Genomic DNA, 16,979 nt, shown 5'->3' on the forward strand with positions numbered 1-16,979 from the left:
TGGCACAAACCCTCTGTCCTTGGTTGTTGTCCTCCATCTGGAGGAAAAACTCTCCCATTTATTGCCACCACCTCCTCATGGGTGTATCTGGATCATGGAAGTCATGGGTTGCTTGGATATTCATTTTGATGTTCATCAAAAATGAACCTTCCAGTGTTGAAGTAGCCCTGTGTGAAACTACAGCTCCTCTGCTGCTGTGTTAAATTAGAAACAATTAACGATGCGTTACGAATTGAATCTAATTACAAATTCCTATTTGTGTGATGGCCAGGACATGGTCAAATTAGGCAACTCATGCTCTACACCCCAAATTTCATTTTCATTTTGAGTTGTTCTCTTTCTTTCCGTACAGTACGTGAATATTGATGTATTTTTTTTGAAGACCATTAAGAAAATGTTTGCATTTTCTAAACTAAGAAGAGGGGTATCTGTTATAGATCTTTTTTAAGGATATTTTAGGGGAAGAACAGTGGAAATCCTTCCTTTGCGGCGTCTCGTGAGTGAGAGAGATTCCTCCACCCAGTGTTTTTTTCTCACTTTCACACTTTCCTCTATGGAAGATGTAAGATGGGTCAAAAAGGTACTAGAATTAAAAATAATTTAAAAAAAAGGCTAAATTCTCCAAATGCAGGAGCGTAGCAAAAGGCTGGATTGACCAAGCTGGGGCTTTACTGAGCAACACCAGACAATAAGGAGCGATTTGATGTTATTCCTGGAATTAAAATGCCATATAAATTGCTTTGCCTTTTAACGCTGAGGATTTGGAGATGAGAATCATGTTCTTATGTCATACTTGAAATTCATGCTCTACGCTCCCCGATTCCAAGCACTAAAGCCAAGGAAAATATTGCAAGGGGGAGGGAGGGAGAGATTTGAATTAATCCAGGAGGTTTATATTTTAACTGGAATAAAACATCATTTGGCTTTTTTTTTTTCTGAAATGAAATGCTTAAGTTAAAGCCTTGAACGTTCCTTTTACGTTTGAATGCATTTAGTGACATTTGCAAAACTGAAATAGATAATTCATCTTTATATATTAAAAAAAAAAATCAAGGAATTGAAATAATTGTTACAAGGCATGAAAAAAATAATTTTAAGGTAGTGTCTTGGCTGAAAATGTTCATTTAATGTCTCGAAATGTCATTCTGGCCTCGGAGGGTGTGGGATATTTAGGGAAGGTGTGATTTGCAGGAGGTGGAAGATTCAAAGTGTGATAGTTTTCTCCTTTTTTGCTGAAATGGTATCGAGTTTCCAATCTTATCTAATTGACAGTATTTTAAAATCACAGGTAGCCTGTAGGAGATGCTCTTATTTTAACAGGCTTTAAGTGTAAAACGGTGGCAATTGCTTGAATGGTCTTCCTCTAGGTGAGGTTCTAATTAAAAAAAAAAAAAATTAAATTGATAGTGTCGTGAAGATGAACCACTTTCTCTGAGATACAGGCAGCTCCTACATATAGTCCAATCTCCTTTTGTATTAATTTATCCCCCCTGAAAAATGAGTATATTTTTTCATTTGGGCGTGTGGCAGGTGGTACGTGCAGAACAGGTTTCAGTGTTCGTTGTGAATTAAATGCAAGTCTAAAACATGGAAATGTGAGTTGCTTTAAATGCAGAAAAGTTAAATTCATTTTGATCCATCCCGGGACTTGGTCCTCAACGCAGAATTCCAGCAGAGCTTTTAGATCTCTATTGCTGGCATCTAAAACCAGCGTTTTCTGTATGTACAGTGACTTCTCAACTTAGTTTTCATCTCAAATGTATAACTTCTTTCCTTAAACGTTCTTTAATTTATTTTTTTTGAGTTCTGTCAACTTTTAAATATGTAAAAAAAAAAGAAAAAAAAGAAAATTCATTATTTTTTGGATGGAGGGGCCAAATCTGTGCTGAAGTCAGTGTGTGTACATATATATGTGTATATACATATATATATATATATATATATAACAGTGACTTCTCAACTTAGTTTTCATCTCAAATGTATAACTTCTTTCCTTAAACGTTCTTTAATTTATTTTTTTTCGAGTTCCGTCAACTGGTAAATATGTAAAAAAAAAAAGAAAAAAAAAAGAAAATTCATTATTTTTTGGATGGAGGGGCCAAACCTGTGCTGAAGTCAGTGTGTGTGTACATATATATGTGTATATACATATATATATATATATATTCTGAGCAATCAAGTAAGAACATGAGATGTTTTCTAACTTGGATTTAAGAGGATGTGTACCCTTGTCTTTTACCAGGAGATGCTCAGAAATAAACCCATGCCATCTTTTACCACCTCTGCAATAACAATATTATATTTTCTCCATACCAAATCCCTTATGGGATATAATTCCGAGGGTTGGTGTTGGTTTTTTTTCATTCATTCCTTCATCATCTCTTCTTGTATATTGAACAGAAGCTTTTCCTGGTCTCTAAAAATACCATTTAAAGGGTAGAAAGATGTGGCTAATAGCTTCTCCTCCCTACCTGCCTGCAGAAATGAATATATATGTTAAAAAAGAACCAAAAAACTCCCCCCACAACCAAGCCAACCTAGAGAAAAACATTTTAAAACCCCTGTCTTTTTGAGATAGGTCTCATATTCCTGTTATTTTCAGTTATGAACAGCCCATGATTGCTGTGTATGGGAAGCGGTGGTGAACTGGGATGTCAGTCGTGATGTTTTGCCTTTAATTGGTTTAAAATCCCATAAATTGTTGATCTTGTGCCTGGTGTATAACTGGTCTTAACATGACCAGGTCCAGAGAGGTGATTCTTCCACTTTACTCTGCTCTGGTGAGACCTCACCTGGAGTATTGCGTGCAGGTCTGGAGCCCTCAACATAAGAAGGACATGGACCTGATGGAGAGGGTCCAGAGGAGGGCCACGAGGATGATCAGGGGGATGGAGCACCTCTGCTCCGAGGACTTGCTGAGGGAGCTGGCGTTGTTCAGCCTGGAGAAGAGGAGGCTCCGGGGAGACCTAATAGCAGCCTTCCAGTACCTGAAGGGAGCCTACAGGAAGGTTGGGGAGAACCTGTTTAGAAAGGCCTGCAGTGACAGGACGAGGGGCAATGGCTTCAAGCTGGAGGGGAACAGCTTTAGACTGGAGATGAGGAGAGGGTTCTTCACTGTGAGGGTGGTGGAGCACTGGAACAGGTTGCCCAGGGAGGTGGTTGAGGCCCCTTCCCTGGAGATACTCAAGGAGAGGCTCGAGCAGGCCCTGGGCAACCTGGTCTAGTTGGGGGTGTCCCTGCTGACTGCGGGGGGGTCGGACTAGATGGCCTTTGGAGGTCCCTTCTGGCCTGGGTGATTCTATGATTCTGTGACAACACAGGCTGGGAACAAGTAGGTCTGAAGACCTCCATCAAGCTTATATTTTTGAAGAAAATTTCGCTTTAGGAGTTCGAAGATGGGTCCTGCTGGTAAATTAACAACGCGGTCCCAAAACTTACGGCTGATTCTGGATTAAAACTAACAGAGGGGGTTGAGTTTGGAGGTCGATGGGATCTGTTTTGCTTGGAAAATGAACCCACCAGTCCCAGTTTTATGCTGGCTTTGTAGGGAGGGGGATGTTGGTTCCTGTCACCACAAGAGAGAGTTAATCTAAAGCACATCAGGCTAAAATCAACCCCTGTCAGACCCCGACGCCGACGGTTTAAGCAGCGGTGGATTGATCTCGCGTCGTCGTATATGAAAGATTGAAGGATTTCAACCATCTCTTGCTGGGATAATTTCAGGTTCTATGTCTCTCTATATTGTCCTATTGTACCGTATATGTTTTGCTCTTCAGTGCCGGCAACAATGACAGCCAAATTGCTTTTGTCAGCGAAAGCTCTTCAGAATTTACTGGAAGCCAGAGAAAAAAACCACTCTTGGTGGACCAGAGCTCCAGTCCCGATCTTGCTGCTTTTCACCTCAGTTTTTCGCTGTTATTTTTCATAAGTTCATCCTAAAGGGTCAACCCCGCTGTGTCCACGGGGATGAGGACACAAAGAGTATGGATTCACCTCCAGGTGTTAGATACTTGAAAGGTAGGTGCCGCTGTTGGGTTGTTTGAGTAAATCTTTGGGTTCCATCATGTGTATTGGGTGGATGTTGCCCAGGGAAGTTGTGGCTGAAAGCGTTCAAGGTCAGGTTTCTCAAAGCCCCATCCAGCCTGGTCTGGTGGGAGGTGTCCCTGTCCATGGCAGGGGAGTTGGAACTTGATCTTTAAGGTCTTTTCCAACTCCAACCATTCTATGATTCTATGTTCTCATCCTCTATGGGGGGACCTTAGACACCCATATATACGTAGTCACCCATCCTCTATGGACCTTAGACACCCATATATACGTAGTCACTCAAATGTACATGTCTGCACGTGGGGCTCATCAGCACACCAGTTTCTAAACACCCAACGGGTTTTGATGGCAGAGAGGTGGCAGGTTGGACAACGTGTCCACCAGGAGGATGGATGTTTGGTGGAGGAACCACAAACCAGAGGGTTTTGGGAGTCTCTACAGACCCTCAAGTGCCAAAATAGTTAATAACAGGGAGGTTTCTGAATTGTTGTGTTAGATTTAAGTACCAGAACTCAACCAGAAAAGCCCTGCAGGTCTTCCCTGCAGATGTTCACCTACCTTCAGCCGCAGAAGAAGACAATGTGCTTTTAATACAACATATAGACTAGACCAGGAGCCCAAATCTCCTCGCTCTGTCCATGAAGCGAAACAGTCACGTCGTTGTCATATAAATGTACACAAAATTAAGACTTTAGCCTGGTGTTTGCACATTATTTAGCTCGGTGGCCCGTGACTAAGGACGCTGAGCGTGATCCCAGGGCAAATAACGGAGCCCGACACGGCAACCGAAAGCGCCGAGACTCGGGCTTTTAATATTTTCTTTCAACACATCATTACTCTGGAAACACCACTGGGGAAATTCCTTAATTCCCTCTGGCTTGGGATTGATGGCAATAAACGAGAGGCGATAATATTTGTTATTAATAATAGCGATATTAATGGCTTTTAATAGTAATTTAGGGCCGATAGAAGAAGATGCTAAGCTGGCATTCAGTCAACGTCACGCGTTGTACGTAAAGCTGTTCTTCATAGGCTGGTTAGATAATACAACGCGCTTAACGAGCTCACAGTAAATTAACGCTACTAATACAGTTCGCGGGGGCCGGCCAAAAAGATTTGCAGTAATTAAAAACGGAAATTGGCTTTTTTGGTTGGATGCCAGCGGTGAAAACCTGGTTTTCAGGGCTAGTGTCACCCTTGAAATTGGACCTTCTACGTCATTTTTTCCCCCCAAGAAGGTTGAGTGACTGATGGCTGCTCCATCAGGTGTATGTGCTGAATCAGGAGGCATCTGATCCCTTAAATTATGGTTTAAAAACAAATATTATCTTTTAATTTATGTTGATGGGCCAGCTTTCACGTGGACTTGGTGGACAGCAACCAAACCCTTGAACTTGGTAAAGAGATGCTCTTCTAAAATGAATTTTACTGCTTGAAACTGCGCTGTAGCCATTTCTGGATTTTCCATGTTGACCAAACACTTCTCCGTGGTGTTAATATTAAGTCTCCCTGTTTTCCCTTTTCATTGTGTCCCACTTGGGTGCAATGATCTACCAAGTCCCATGCTGGAGCACCCTCCTTGGTTTCTGCTCTTCCCAGACCAGTGGGTTTGTGGGCTTTGAGTGGTAAATTATTGCTTGTTTATGAGGTTAGAAGAGGCAAAACTAGTGAAATAAGAGTCAACGAAGGAACGTATCACATTGAGATGAGAAATCATTCCCAATTATCTCAAGGAAGTTGCCAACTGGAGCTTTGAGTGTTGGTCTTCATTTTAGAGGATGGTGTATTTTAAGTTGTGATTTTACTGTTAGTTTTTTTTTTTCTCTCTCTTTTTCACCCCCTTTTGCTTCATTCATGCTTCTTCCATGTTTCCTTGGCCCTTTGTTCCACAACGTCTCAGCCGTGGCCACCACGGCACCTCCCACCCGTTCCTCCACCCCCGGGCCACCGGCCTCTCTGACTGACTCCTCTCCTTCCCCTCCAGCTGTCCCAAGTTCCAGTGTCCTCCCCTCTGCCCCCCGAGATGTGGTCCCTGTTTTGGTCTCCAGCCGATTTGTCCGTCTCAGCTGGCGCCCACCCGCAGAACCCAGAGGCAGCGTCCAGACGTACACGGTCTTCTTCTCCAGGGATGGCGTCAACAGGTAGGTGTCAAACATCCCATGGGTCTTCTTCGGATGGGGAATGGTCCTAAGAGGGCTTGAGGTCTTTACGAGTGTCTTGCAAATGGTTCTCCACCTTGTGGTCTTCTCCCCATGGTAAGTGTGAAGCTAAAATGCCTTTTGTTGGGTGTATTTTTGTGGACATCACGTCAACGTTTCCATAACAGCGCTCATTGTCTTGATGTGAAGGACTGTTCTTGTTGATAGTGATGTCTACTGATCTTATCTCCTCCAGCTATTACTCAGCCATCTAACATAAAATAAAGTATTGTTAGCTCCATATTTTCCCTTTTATCTTCCTCTGAAGACACAAGCTCAAGTGTTCTTCGCATCTCCGGCGGAGGTGAATACGTTGAGCCCTAATCAACTGGAGAGAAGGACGGCTTTTAGAGCAGCACAAATGGTTTGAGACCTTAAAAACAGCCAGGGAGGGGGTTGTGGAGATTTTACGTGATTGGAAATATAATGTCCTGGCCTGGGCTTTGTCGGCCACGTGGATTAGAGCCGCGCAGCAGATAGATCATTTGTGATAATGGCACTATAGATTGATCCATGTTTGCGCGATTCCTCATCGTATGCGGTCATTTCACACTCCAGAAGGTACTGCCTATTTACTTGGGGTTGGTTTTATTTTCCTAACTTCATAAATGGTTTTATGCCTCAGAAAAAACTAGGGTTTTTTCTCCTCTTCATCATGAAAAACTTGAAGTGGCCTGGCCTGTGGAGAAAAAACTGAGTTTTTTTCTCCTCTGTCATGAAAAACTTGAAGTGGCCTGGCCTGTGTTTCACTGCACTCCTGATGCACTTCAGCTCCCCAGCTGGTGGTAGCTCAGTTTCTGAGGGGACTTCAGTAGGAACCTGTAGCCAATTGAGAAATGAGCGGACGTGTGTTGGCTTCATGAGGGCTAAAGGAGGTGGAACCCCATAATTACCAAGAGGGGAGATGGAGATGAGATGTGGGGAAGAACTTCTTTGCTGTGAGGGTGGTGAGAGCCTGACCTGGGTTGCCCAGAGAAGCTGGGGCTGCCCCATCCCTGGAGGGTTTCAAGGCCAGGTTGGAGGGGGCTTGGAGCCACCTGGTGTGGTGGGAGGTGTCCCTGCCGGGGGTTGGAACTGGATGGTCTTTAGGGTCCTGTCCAACCCAAAGTGTTCTGTGACTATGAAATTGAGCTCCCTTTTGCCTCAGTATGAGCTTATCCTTCGTATGAAAAGGCTTGGTCTTTCAGGCAACATTTCCATCTGTGACTCTATAAAATTGAGCTCCCTTTTCCCTCAGCATGGGCTTATCCCTCATAGGAAAAGGCTTGGTCTTTCAGGCAACATTTCCTGCCCCTGCCTGGACATTCACAAGCTTCTCATCTTCATCTCCAACAATGTCCAGCTTTCTTTTATAGCCATATAGCCATTTCTTCACTCAAAAAGTTGTAAATCCTTAGAACAGGCTGCCCAGGGCAGTGGTGGAGTCACCATCCCTGGAGGGATTTAAAAGCCGGGCAGATGTGGTGCTGAGGGACATGGGTTAGTGGTGGTTTGGTCAGTGTTGCATAGCCGTTTCTTCACCCAAAGAGTTGTAAATCCTTGGAAGAGGCTGCCCAGGGCAGTGGTGGAGTCCCCATCCCTGGAGGGATTTAAAAGCCGGGCAGACGTGGTGCTGAGGGACATGGGTTAGTGGTGGTTTATGTCAGTGTTGGGTTGATGGTTGGACTTGATGATCTGAAAAGTCCCTTCCAACGTAGACCGTTCTATGATGGGAGCGGAGTGAGGAAGATGGGACAGTGGTCTGGAGTTCTCATCTCCTTATGTTTATAGATACAACTGGGGGAGTCATGTTCTAACTCAGCTTTTTCATTTTGAGGAGAAAATGATGATATGAGGCTTTTAAATAGTGGGGTTTCTGAGATTTAAAGTGGAAGGGAATTTTTATAAATACTTCTTCTTCCAGAATTTCTGTGATGCCTCTCAAAGTCCTGGGTCCCAGGAGGAGGCCTGAGGCCCGTTCCCAACACACCTTCTTAAAGAGTCTCCTGCAGAAAACCGTGGGCTTTCTCTTAAATCCCTTCCAACATAGACCGTTCTGTGATGGGAGTGGAGTGAGGAAGATGGGACAGTGGTCTGGAGTTCTCATCTCCTTATGTTTATAGATACAACTGGGGGAGTCATGTTCTAACTCAGCTTTTTCATTTTGAGGAGAAAATGATGATATGAGGCTTTTAAATAGTGGGGTTTCTGAGATTTAAAGTGGAAGGGAATTTTTATAAATACTTCTTCTTCCAGAATTTCTGTGATGCCTCTCAAAGTCCTGGGTCCCAGGAGGAGGCCTGAGGCCCGTTCCCAACACACCTTCTTAAAGAGTCTCCTGCACAAAACCGTGGGCTTTCTCTTAAAGTAACTAAACAATGAAATAGAGAAGATAAAATTAAAATCCCACTCTGCTCCCTCCGGCAAGAGACTCAAAATGCCACTTGTGGTTTAAAACTTTAAGGTTTGTAAACTTTCCCAAAGAGCAGGAGATAAAATTCATGGAGATTTCCTACAAGGAAAAAGCTTCCGTGGAATTTTGGAGTCGTTTGTTGTTTATGTGTTATTTTTACCAAAGAGCTGTTTTTCTGGTTAGAAAAGAAATAATAATAAATATTGGTTTCGATATCGACCTCAGGGATGCAAAGGAATTGTCAGAGAAATGATTTAAAGTCTGGAAGAAGGTGATTTTCCTGGGTTGGGGAGCGGGGAAGAGGACTCACAGGACACAGAACATGTGGCCACTTTGGGGACCGTCTGGAAAAACAACCTCCCGTGTTTTGAACCTTTTCACAAGGGTTTTTTTGCAGCTCATCCTTTTCAAAGAAAGCCTTTTTGGAAGGGATTGTGCTTTTCTCCGTGGCGTAATGACCGGAGCCCTTCTGCTGGGATGCTCTTTAATCTTGGTGCTCGGCTCCACATCCCGACGTGGGATCAAACGGCCTCGCTCCCCGGTGAGGGCAATGGCAGAGAGCACTTAAAGGTAAAAGGCAACTTGCTCAGAATAATAATAAAAAAAAAAGGATAAAACAAACCTTCGATCCATCAGGAAATAAATAAAGAGCCAAGCGATGAGCCCCGCGCTCGGGGATGAGTTAGATAAAAGTTTGGATTTTGAAGCGAGTTGAGAAAATTTACAGGTAATAGCAGGCTGTTGGTGAGCAAAATGAGCAGAAATAGAGGATTTCATCTCTAGGGTCTCTTAGGAGAGACGTGACTCCGAGTACACGTTTGATTGTGCATCTTTTCTCTTAAAATATAGTGGAATATAATAGTAGAACACGATGCGTGTGGTTTCGATGGATCTTCAAACCCCTTCGGAACCAACAGCCTTCGTGGTTGGATGTCGCCCACTTTTAATTACAAACTGCAATGGATCTTTAAACCCCTTCGGAACCAACAGCCTTCATGGCTGGATGTCGCCCACTTTTAATTACAAACTGCTTTAAAGTAGTGATTTATTTCAGTCTGAGCGTGGGCAGAATGGGCCAAATGGGATATTTTGGTCCAATTTTGGCAGGTTCCAATTTCGATGGGATTTTGATGTTGGGATTTGCTCTCGGCCTCGCCGTTTGTTCCCTCTTCTGGGTTGTTTCTGGACGAGCGAGCGTCGATGCACAAAGGTTTTTGATATTTCTGCAGCAGCATCTTAGTCACCACAAGGGAAGAGACATTGTTTATTTTTCCTGATTTGCTCTTGATTTACATCTAAAGAAAAAAAAACACCATAATTCCTCGAATGGAATCTCAAGGTATATTTAATTACCTGGACGTAGTTTTAAATGAATTCTGCCTTCCCAGTGAGAATTTACATCGCTCGATTTAAAATTTAATTTACAATGAAAAAAATAACACTGTGTTGATTGAGAAATAATGAGAAATATTTAGATGGTAGTGTATTTCTGTTTAGCATTTTAGATGAGACGCAACGCCCTAAAATACAGTTGGGTTTTTGATGGCAACCTTTGAAATGTCAAGTTGGCTTCAATCACAGAATGCTATGGGGTTGGAAGGGACCTCTGGAGATCATCTCCTCCAGCCATCTGCCAAAGGAGGTCCACCCAGAGCAGGTCCCACAGGAACGTGTCCAGGTGGGGTTGGAATGTCTCCAGAGAAGGAGACTCCACCACCTCTCTGGGCAGCCTCTCCCAGGGCTCTGTCACTCCCAAATGAAAGAGGTTCTTCCTCATGTTGAGGTGGAACTTCTTACATTCAAGTTTGTGCCCATTCCCTCTTGTCCTGTCCCTGGGCACCACTGAGAAGAGTCTGGCCCCATCCTCCTGACACCCACCCTTCAAGTATTTCTAGGCCTTGATCAGATCCCCCCTCAGCCTTCTCTTCTCCAGACTCAAAAGCCCCAAGTCCCTCAGCCTTTCCTCAGCAGAGAGATGCTCCAGGCCCCTCAGCATCTTTGTAGCCCTCTGCTGTCCCCTCTCCAGCAGTTCCCTCTCCTTCTGGAACTGGGGAGCCCAGAACTGGACCCGGTGCTCCAGCTGGGGCCTCCCCAGGGCAGAGCAGAGGGGCAGGATGACCTCCCTCCACCTGCTGCTCACACTGTTCTTGAGGATGAGTGTGATGCCATTGGCCTTCTTGGCCCCCAGGGCCCATTGCTGGCTCATGGTCATCCTGTTGTCCACCAGGACTCCCAGATCTTTTTCCTCAGAGCTGCTCTCCGGTGAGTCCTGATTTGTAGCTACCCTTCTGGTTTTTTACTCAATTTTTAGCAAACATTTTTCCCAATAAAGGGTATTAAATGCTTTGATTTTAAAAAAACAAAAAAGAGTAGGAAATGCCCCTGGAAATGATGTTGTTCATCTGAACGTAAAACCCTTTGAAGGTTTCTCTTACAGGATTGGGACCAATTTTATTTTTAGTTGAACGTTCACTAGAACTTGTTTTCAATAAGAAAATTAATGCACACATAGATGGTCACAACAAGATCTTCTCATGTGTTGCAGACTGAAGAAATGAATCGAGGGGCTACTTAATGGCATACAAACCCCTTATATTTGATTAAACAAGAACGGGAGATGAAAAAAAAGGAGCTGCAGGTAGTAAAAGTCCGTCCATTTCCAAATTAATAGCGCTCATTTCACAGCAAGGAGCATTAACGCCACTTGTCTTACTTGAAGGAACTAATTAGGTGGTTGAAACATTATAAAAGCATTTGTTACACACCTAAGAGATATATGGGAACTGTAATTATCTTTTTTTTTTTTTTTTTTAAACATGCTGATACCAGAATGTAACATGATCTTCAGTCACTGGAAATTACATGTCGAAGCCTCGGTTTTACGAGAAAGTGGATGACTTTAGTCAAGGTCTTTTATTTTTAGAGGGTAATTTACGACCAAGATGGGTTTGCAAAATTAACCCCCCAATGTAAAGGTGCCCATTTTAAGGATGTTTGGTGCTTTTTAGATGATTCCTGCTGTCATGTAGCATCTCGTAGCGCGTCAACCCCTCACTGGTAGGGCAGGAAGGAGCTCACGGTGGACTTTGAGATGTTGGTGACACTCATCTCATCTAACTTCACCCTGAGTGTGTGTCACTGGAGCTCGAGGGAGAAGGATGTCACTTCATGCAGTTTTCTTTTATTACTTTTGGCTTCTCTTACTTCTTTATTGCTATTTTGGGATTGGAAGGTGGGCTTGTTGCTTCTTTGATGTTAAAAAAAAAGGTGTATCTATTGAGATAGAGTGGCCACCGGTCTTGTCAACCTGCAGGTGGGGAAGGGACCTTTTGTATCATCCATGAGGCCAACCATCAACCTAACACTGGCACTGGGGTTGTTTTCCATAGAATCCTGGAATGGTTTGAGTTGGAATGGGTCTTAAAAACCATCTAATTCCAACCCCCTGCCCTTGAGCAGGGACACCTCCCACCAGACCGGGTTGCTCAAAGCCCTGTCCAACCTGGCTTTGGACACCTCCAGGGATGGGGCAGCCACAGCTTCTCCTGCCATGACTTCTCAAATATGATGGATAGTGGTTTAGCAACTTGGGAATAGAGACATTAAGCTCCAGTTGTCTCTGCTGAGGGACCATCCAACCCAGGGAACGTTCTCCCCAGGGAACGTTCGCCCAAGCTTTGAGCAGTCAATCCTGGGAGGGCTGGAGCGATGGTGGAGCCTGGTGCTGAGAAGGCTGGAACCGTTCTTTGGGCTGAAAAATCTCATTTTGAGGGAACGTTCCCCCAAGGAAAAATAATCTCCATTCCTTGGATTGCTTCCCTGCCCGTTGCACCCCTTGAATCGCAGCGGCGCTATGAAAAGTCAGACAATTAGTCGATTTGGTCTCAAATGATGGTTTCTCTGCAGCATGAAATGCACATTATTGTTGTTGTTGGCTTTTCAGAGAGCTTCTGGTAAAGCAGAGCGAGGAACACCGTCCATAATAAATCAGTTAGAAAAGCAACTTTACCTACTTGTGTTTGCAGATTGTCCATGAAATGACTGTTTTCATCCAATTTCAACCCTGCTTTGGTGTTTAGGGATTGTGGTTTTCCTGGATAATCCCTCATTAGTGACTCTGGGTCTGGATCTCTTCTCACCACTCGTTTTCTTCCACCCCTTCATCTCTGGGTGCTCACGGTGCCAGGAAAATCTAGATGGCTCTTGCCCTGATGGGAGGATGGTGTCCTGGTGTGTCCCTCTGGCCAGGGGCTGCCACCTCCCACCATCTGGGCCATCTGGAGACCACCGGGACTTGCTACTGGGAGCAACTGGTGGCTCGGTGATGGCAAATTGCTGGCCAGGTTGGGCAGAAGGAGAAACCTTCTCATCAAACCCCAGTTTTCATCAGCTGGATGTTTCCAGTCCCAGATGCATCTCATTTTCTTTATCAGGAATGTGTTCTTTTCCTAAATAGCCATTTCTTTCCATCAATTCTTCCTTTTTTTTTGTTAAAATAAGAAAAGCAAAGAACCAATACTCCCTATGCCTTATGAAGTGTTAAAATACATGTCTTTTTTTGTCGTGCTTGCAGCATTCCCAGTGGGGCCCATTACCTGAATTAGGCTTTTTAAGAGAAAAATAAAAAAAAAAAAACTATAGACAAACAAGCAAAGTGAAGTTTGAGAAGTGATCATACCATCCAGGCTGGCAGCTGCATAAATAAAATCTAAATGTGTTAAAAAATGTTTTTTTTTTCTTTTTTTTTTTAGGGAACGGGCTGTCAACACATCTCAAGCCGGGCTCCTTCAACTCACCGTGGGCAACCTGAAGCCGGAGGAGACCTACACCTTCCGAGTGGTGGCCTACAACGAGTGGGGCCCAGGAGAGAGCTCGCAACCGGTCAAGGTGGCCACCCAACCGGAGCGTGAGTGTGCCCAACCTCGGGGCAGGGGACTTGGGTGGGCTTGGCAAGGGTGGCAACGTGAGCTGTAGCCACCAACCGCGGCTCCGTGGTGCTCCTAGGGCTTTGGTTGGAGGTTTTCATGGAGGTCCTCTTCAAAAAGATGCCCCACTCCTTGTGCTTGGTGAATAGAACTTTCCTTGGGTTGGGCTGTTTGTGGCAGAGCATCCATCCAGCTGCTCAACAGCTGCATTTTGGTACTTGGTGTCTTGATTTTGATGCTCACCCATCCCATTTTCTATCACGTGACAGCGTAAGTGACACCAAAATCTATGGTAAGATACATATGACGTTGGGTTTTTTTGCCAGGAAACACGATAAACTTACTGAAAGCAACAAAAACTTGCCACTGGAGTAAACGTTTTGGCTTCTTGGTGTTTAAACCCAAATATTTTCTATTTGGCTTGTTGGTATTTAAACCCAAATATTTTCTTTTTAGTGTCTTGGTATTTAAACCCAAATATTTTCTATTTGGCTTGTTGGTATTTAAACCCAAATATTTTCTTTTTGGCGTCTTGGTATTTAAGCCCAAATATTTTCTATTTGGCTTCATGGTGTTAAAAACCAAATCTTTTCATTTTAGCTTATTGATATTTAAAACCAAATCTTTTCTATTAGCTACTGTGTAGCATAAGTGTGTTTTAGAAATCTTTGGAGGATTTATTTTGGAGCAGGTAGAACCTTTGGGTAGGTTTTATCACAAGTATTTGCACATGTCTGTTGTCCAGAAAGAAGAGAAATTTCTTCTGGTTGAGTTTGTTCCTATTGCAGTTTCATTGCAGAGAGGGGATTGAGACATTATTGGAGCCCTTCTATGGAAAAATTGAATTTTTTTTGGCAGAACTGGCCCTAAAAATGGGACTGGTGGGCACTGGAGTGCACTGGTGAGCTGCAGGGGTGACGATGGGATGCTGAGCTGCTTTTAAATAATAAGCCCCTGCCAGAATCTGCTCCTTTTCTGTAATAAGGTGGAAAAATTGAACACTCACCAGAAGCACAGAAACTGTTTTTCGTCGTCACACATGGCCAGGGACAGAAATTTAACCGAAAGGCAATTATTTGTTCTTAAAACCCCTCGTTGCGTGACGATAACGGCCGCGCTGGGGAAACCCTGAAATGCCTTTTTCTTGACTCATTTTGCCGCAGGTGACTCGGTGCTGGGAGCTGGTAGAGGAGGTGGGAAGGGTTCTCCACGAAGGGTGGAGAGGGAAAAAAGAGCTTGGAAAGAAATCCTGGGATAAGCTGAGCCTCCGGAGGTGGCTTTTGAACCGTTTAATTCCTTTTTCAGCTTAAGCTGAGCCCCAGGAAAGGTGTCTCTTGGGGCCATTGGGAGCATCCGCAGCGTCCCCTGAGCAGGCACAGGATGTTGGGAACGTGGGGAAAAAGGACCTTTCAACTGAGATTATTCTGTGGTTTCATGTTTAGAGCTTGGTTTTATCACAAAACGTGAATTTTATTCCCTGTCATCGCTTCCCAAACCCCCAGGAGGAGTGATTTTGGTGAAATATCACCCCAAAACGCGTAATGCTCTTTTTTCTGGATGGCCTTGCCTTTTAGCTACATCTTCAATTCCTGCTCTGAGATTGCAGGCAACACAAGCATTGCCCTTTTCTGGGGCAATAATTCATAAAAATGACTTTATTCATAAAATCTTGAGCCTTTTCAAAGTAAGGTATTAAGAGACTAAGCATCAGCATCATTTATCTATTAGTAATTTACCTCTACATAGACACACAGGCACAAAGGTGCATATACTCACTTCTCTGTATGTTTTTATTTTATATACATGACATATTTATATTTTTAATAGAAGTAAAATAACATTTTAATCTAGAAAATACCCTCACAAAGCCCCAGTGACGAGCAGCCACCGCTACCCCCTGCTGCTACCCCGCTCCGTAGACATCGGGACTATCTCTCCTATTTTAATAACTTCAAGATTTCTCTTAAGTTTGAGCGTGGAGAAAAAATATTGCTTTCCATTTTTCTTTTCCCTTTTTTCTTTCTTTTTTTTTTTTTTTTTTTTGATTCCTGTTGACCAAATTATCTTATCATTTTTGAAAGCCTTCTCTCCTGCCCTGGGAGGCAGTCGGCTTCTCCGCGGCTGTCTTTTAGAACAAGCTGTAACTATTGTACAATAAATTACACGGCTGCCCAGAAATTGAATTTCCACATTATTTGAAAATATCAGAAGTATTATGCAATGTGGCATTGTTAAAAAAGAAGAAGAAGAAGAAGGGAAAAAAAAAAAGCTGATGAAAAAAGACATCTGAAATTCATGTCTGTCAGCGCCGGTTTCGAAAAGTGCATACATTTGCTCAGTAATCAGTTTAAAAGATCAACGGAACAAGTTCCAGCTTTTTGAAATAATCATCCCGAATGTATGGGGCTGGATTTTATAGGAAGGTTTTTTTGTCCCCAGATTAACATCCTCCCCCTCTTCTTTTTTTTCTTAGTAAACGCCAACCCCTTTTTTTTTTTTTTCTCTGCCTTTATGGTATATAATTTCACTAGGGTATTATCGGGGGGGATTTAAATCCCTGGCTGCTTAAGCCATGTCTAATCTTTTCATCCCGCGTGGGGAGACGTGGGGAGTTATTATTTTGGCTCCTCGAGATGCTGCTAAAGCAGCTTGGTTGGAGGGAATAAAGGAAATGCATCCTTTCCCCCGAGGAGGATTGAAATCGGCCATCGGAGCTTTGAAAGCTCACGTCGTTCTCCCAGTCCTTTTTGGAATTCAAACTGGTTTCCTCCTAAATCTGTGTCTCCCCGATGCACGTCTTGGGTTGGAGAAGGAGAAGATGAATAGGAAAGCATCGTGGTGGCCCCCAAAGAAACTCAACGGCATCACTTCAGCCTCATAAACCCACCTTTTATCATCTCCCTTCCAGTTCATTGAGCGTTGATGCCTCAACTTCTCCCCCAGCATCTTTAAGGGCTTTATGAGGAGTAATTAATTCCCGAGCCACCAAGCTGGTGAGGGGCCTGGAGAACAAGTCCTATGAGGAGAGGCTGAGGGAACTGGGCATGTTTAGTTTGGAGAAGAGGAGGCTGAGGGGAGCCCTCATTGCCCTCTACAACTCCCTGAAAGGAGGGTGTAGAGAGGCAGGGGTTGGCCTCTTCTCCCAAAGGACGAACGACAAGACCAGAGGAAATGGTCTGACGTTGCAGCAAGGGAGATTTAGATTAGATATTAGAAAGAATTACTTTACTGAGAGAGTGGTCAGGCCCTGGAACAGCCTGCCCAGGGAGGTGGTGGAGTCACCATCCCTGGAGGGATTTAAGAAACGTATAGACATGGCTCTTCAGGGCATGCTCTAGTGCCCAAGGTTATTGGTTTATGGTGAGGTGTTGAGTGTGGGGTTTAGTTGGTGGGTGCGGTGTTTTTGGTGGGTGTTTG

General features: G+C 43.9%; 1 protein-coding gene across 1 annotated transcript in view; it reads left to right on the forward strand.

Moving 5' to 3' along the window:
* DCC (DCC netrin 1 receptor) overlaps window positions 1-16,979 on the forward strand; it is a gene marked incomplete at its 5' end in the record, with an annotated part of 230,009 nt that overhangs the window by 42,755 nt on the left and 170,275 nt on the right. Inside the window, 2 exons of the mRNA XM_014939750.1 lie at window positions 6,032-6,188; window positions 13,389-13,543. Coding sequence (XP_014795236.1) covers window positions 6,032-6,188; window positions 13,389-13,543 — 312 coding nt within the window. The remainder of the gene's footprint in view (window positions 1-6,031; window positions 6,189-13,388; window positions 13,544-16,979) is intronic.

Source organism: Calidris pugnax, unplaced genomic scaffold, assembly GCF_001431845.1.
Source record: "Calidris pugnax isolate Ruff unplaced genomic scaffold, ASM143184v1 scaffold79, whole genome shotgun sequence".
Lineage (NCBI taxonomy): Eukaryota > Metazoa > Chordata > Aves > Charadriiformes > Scolopacidae > Calidris > Calidris pugnax.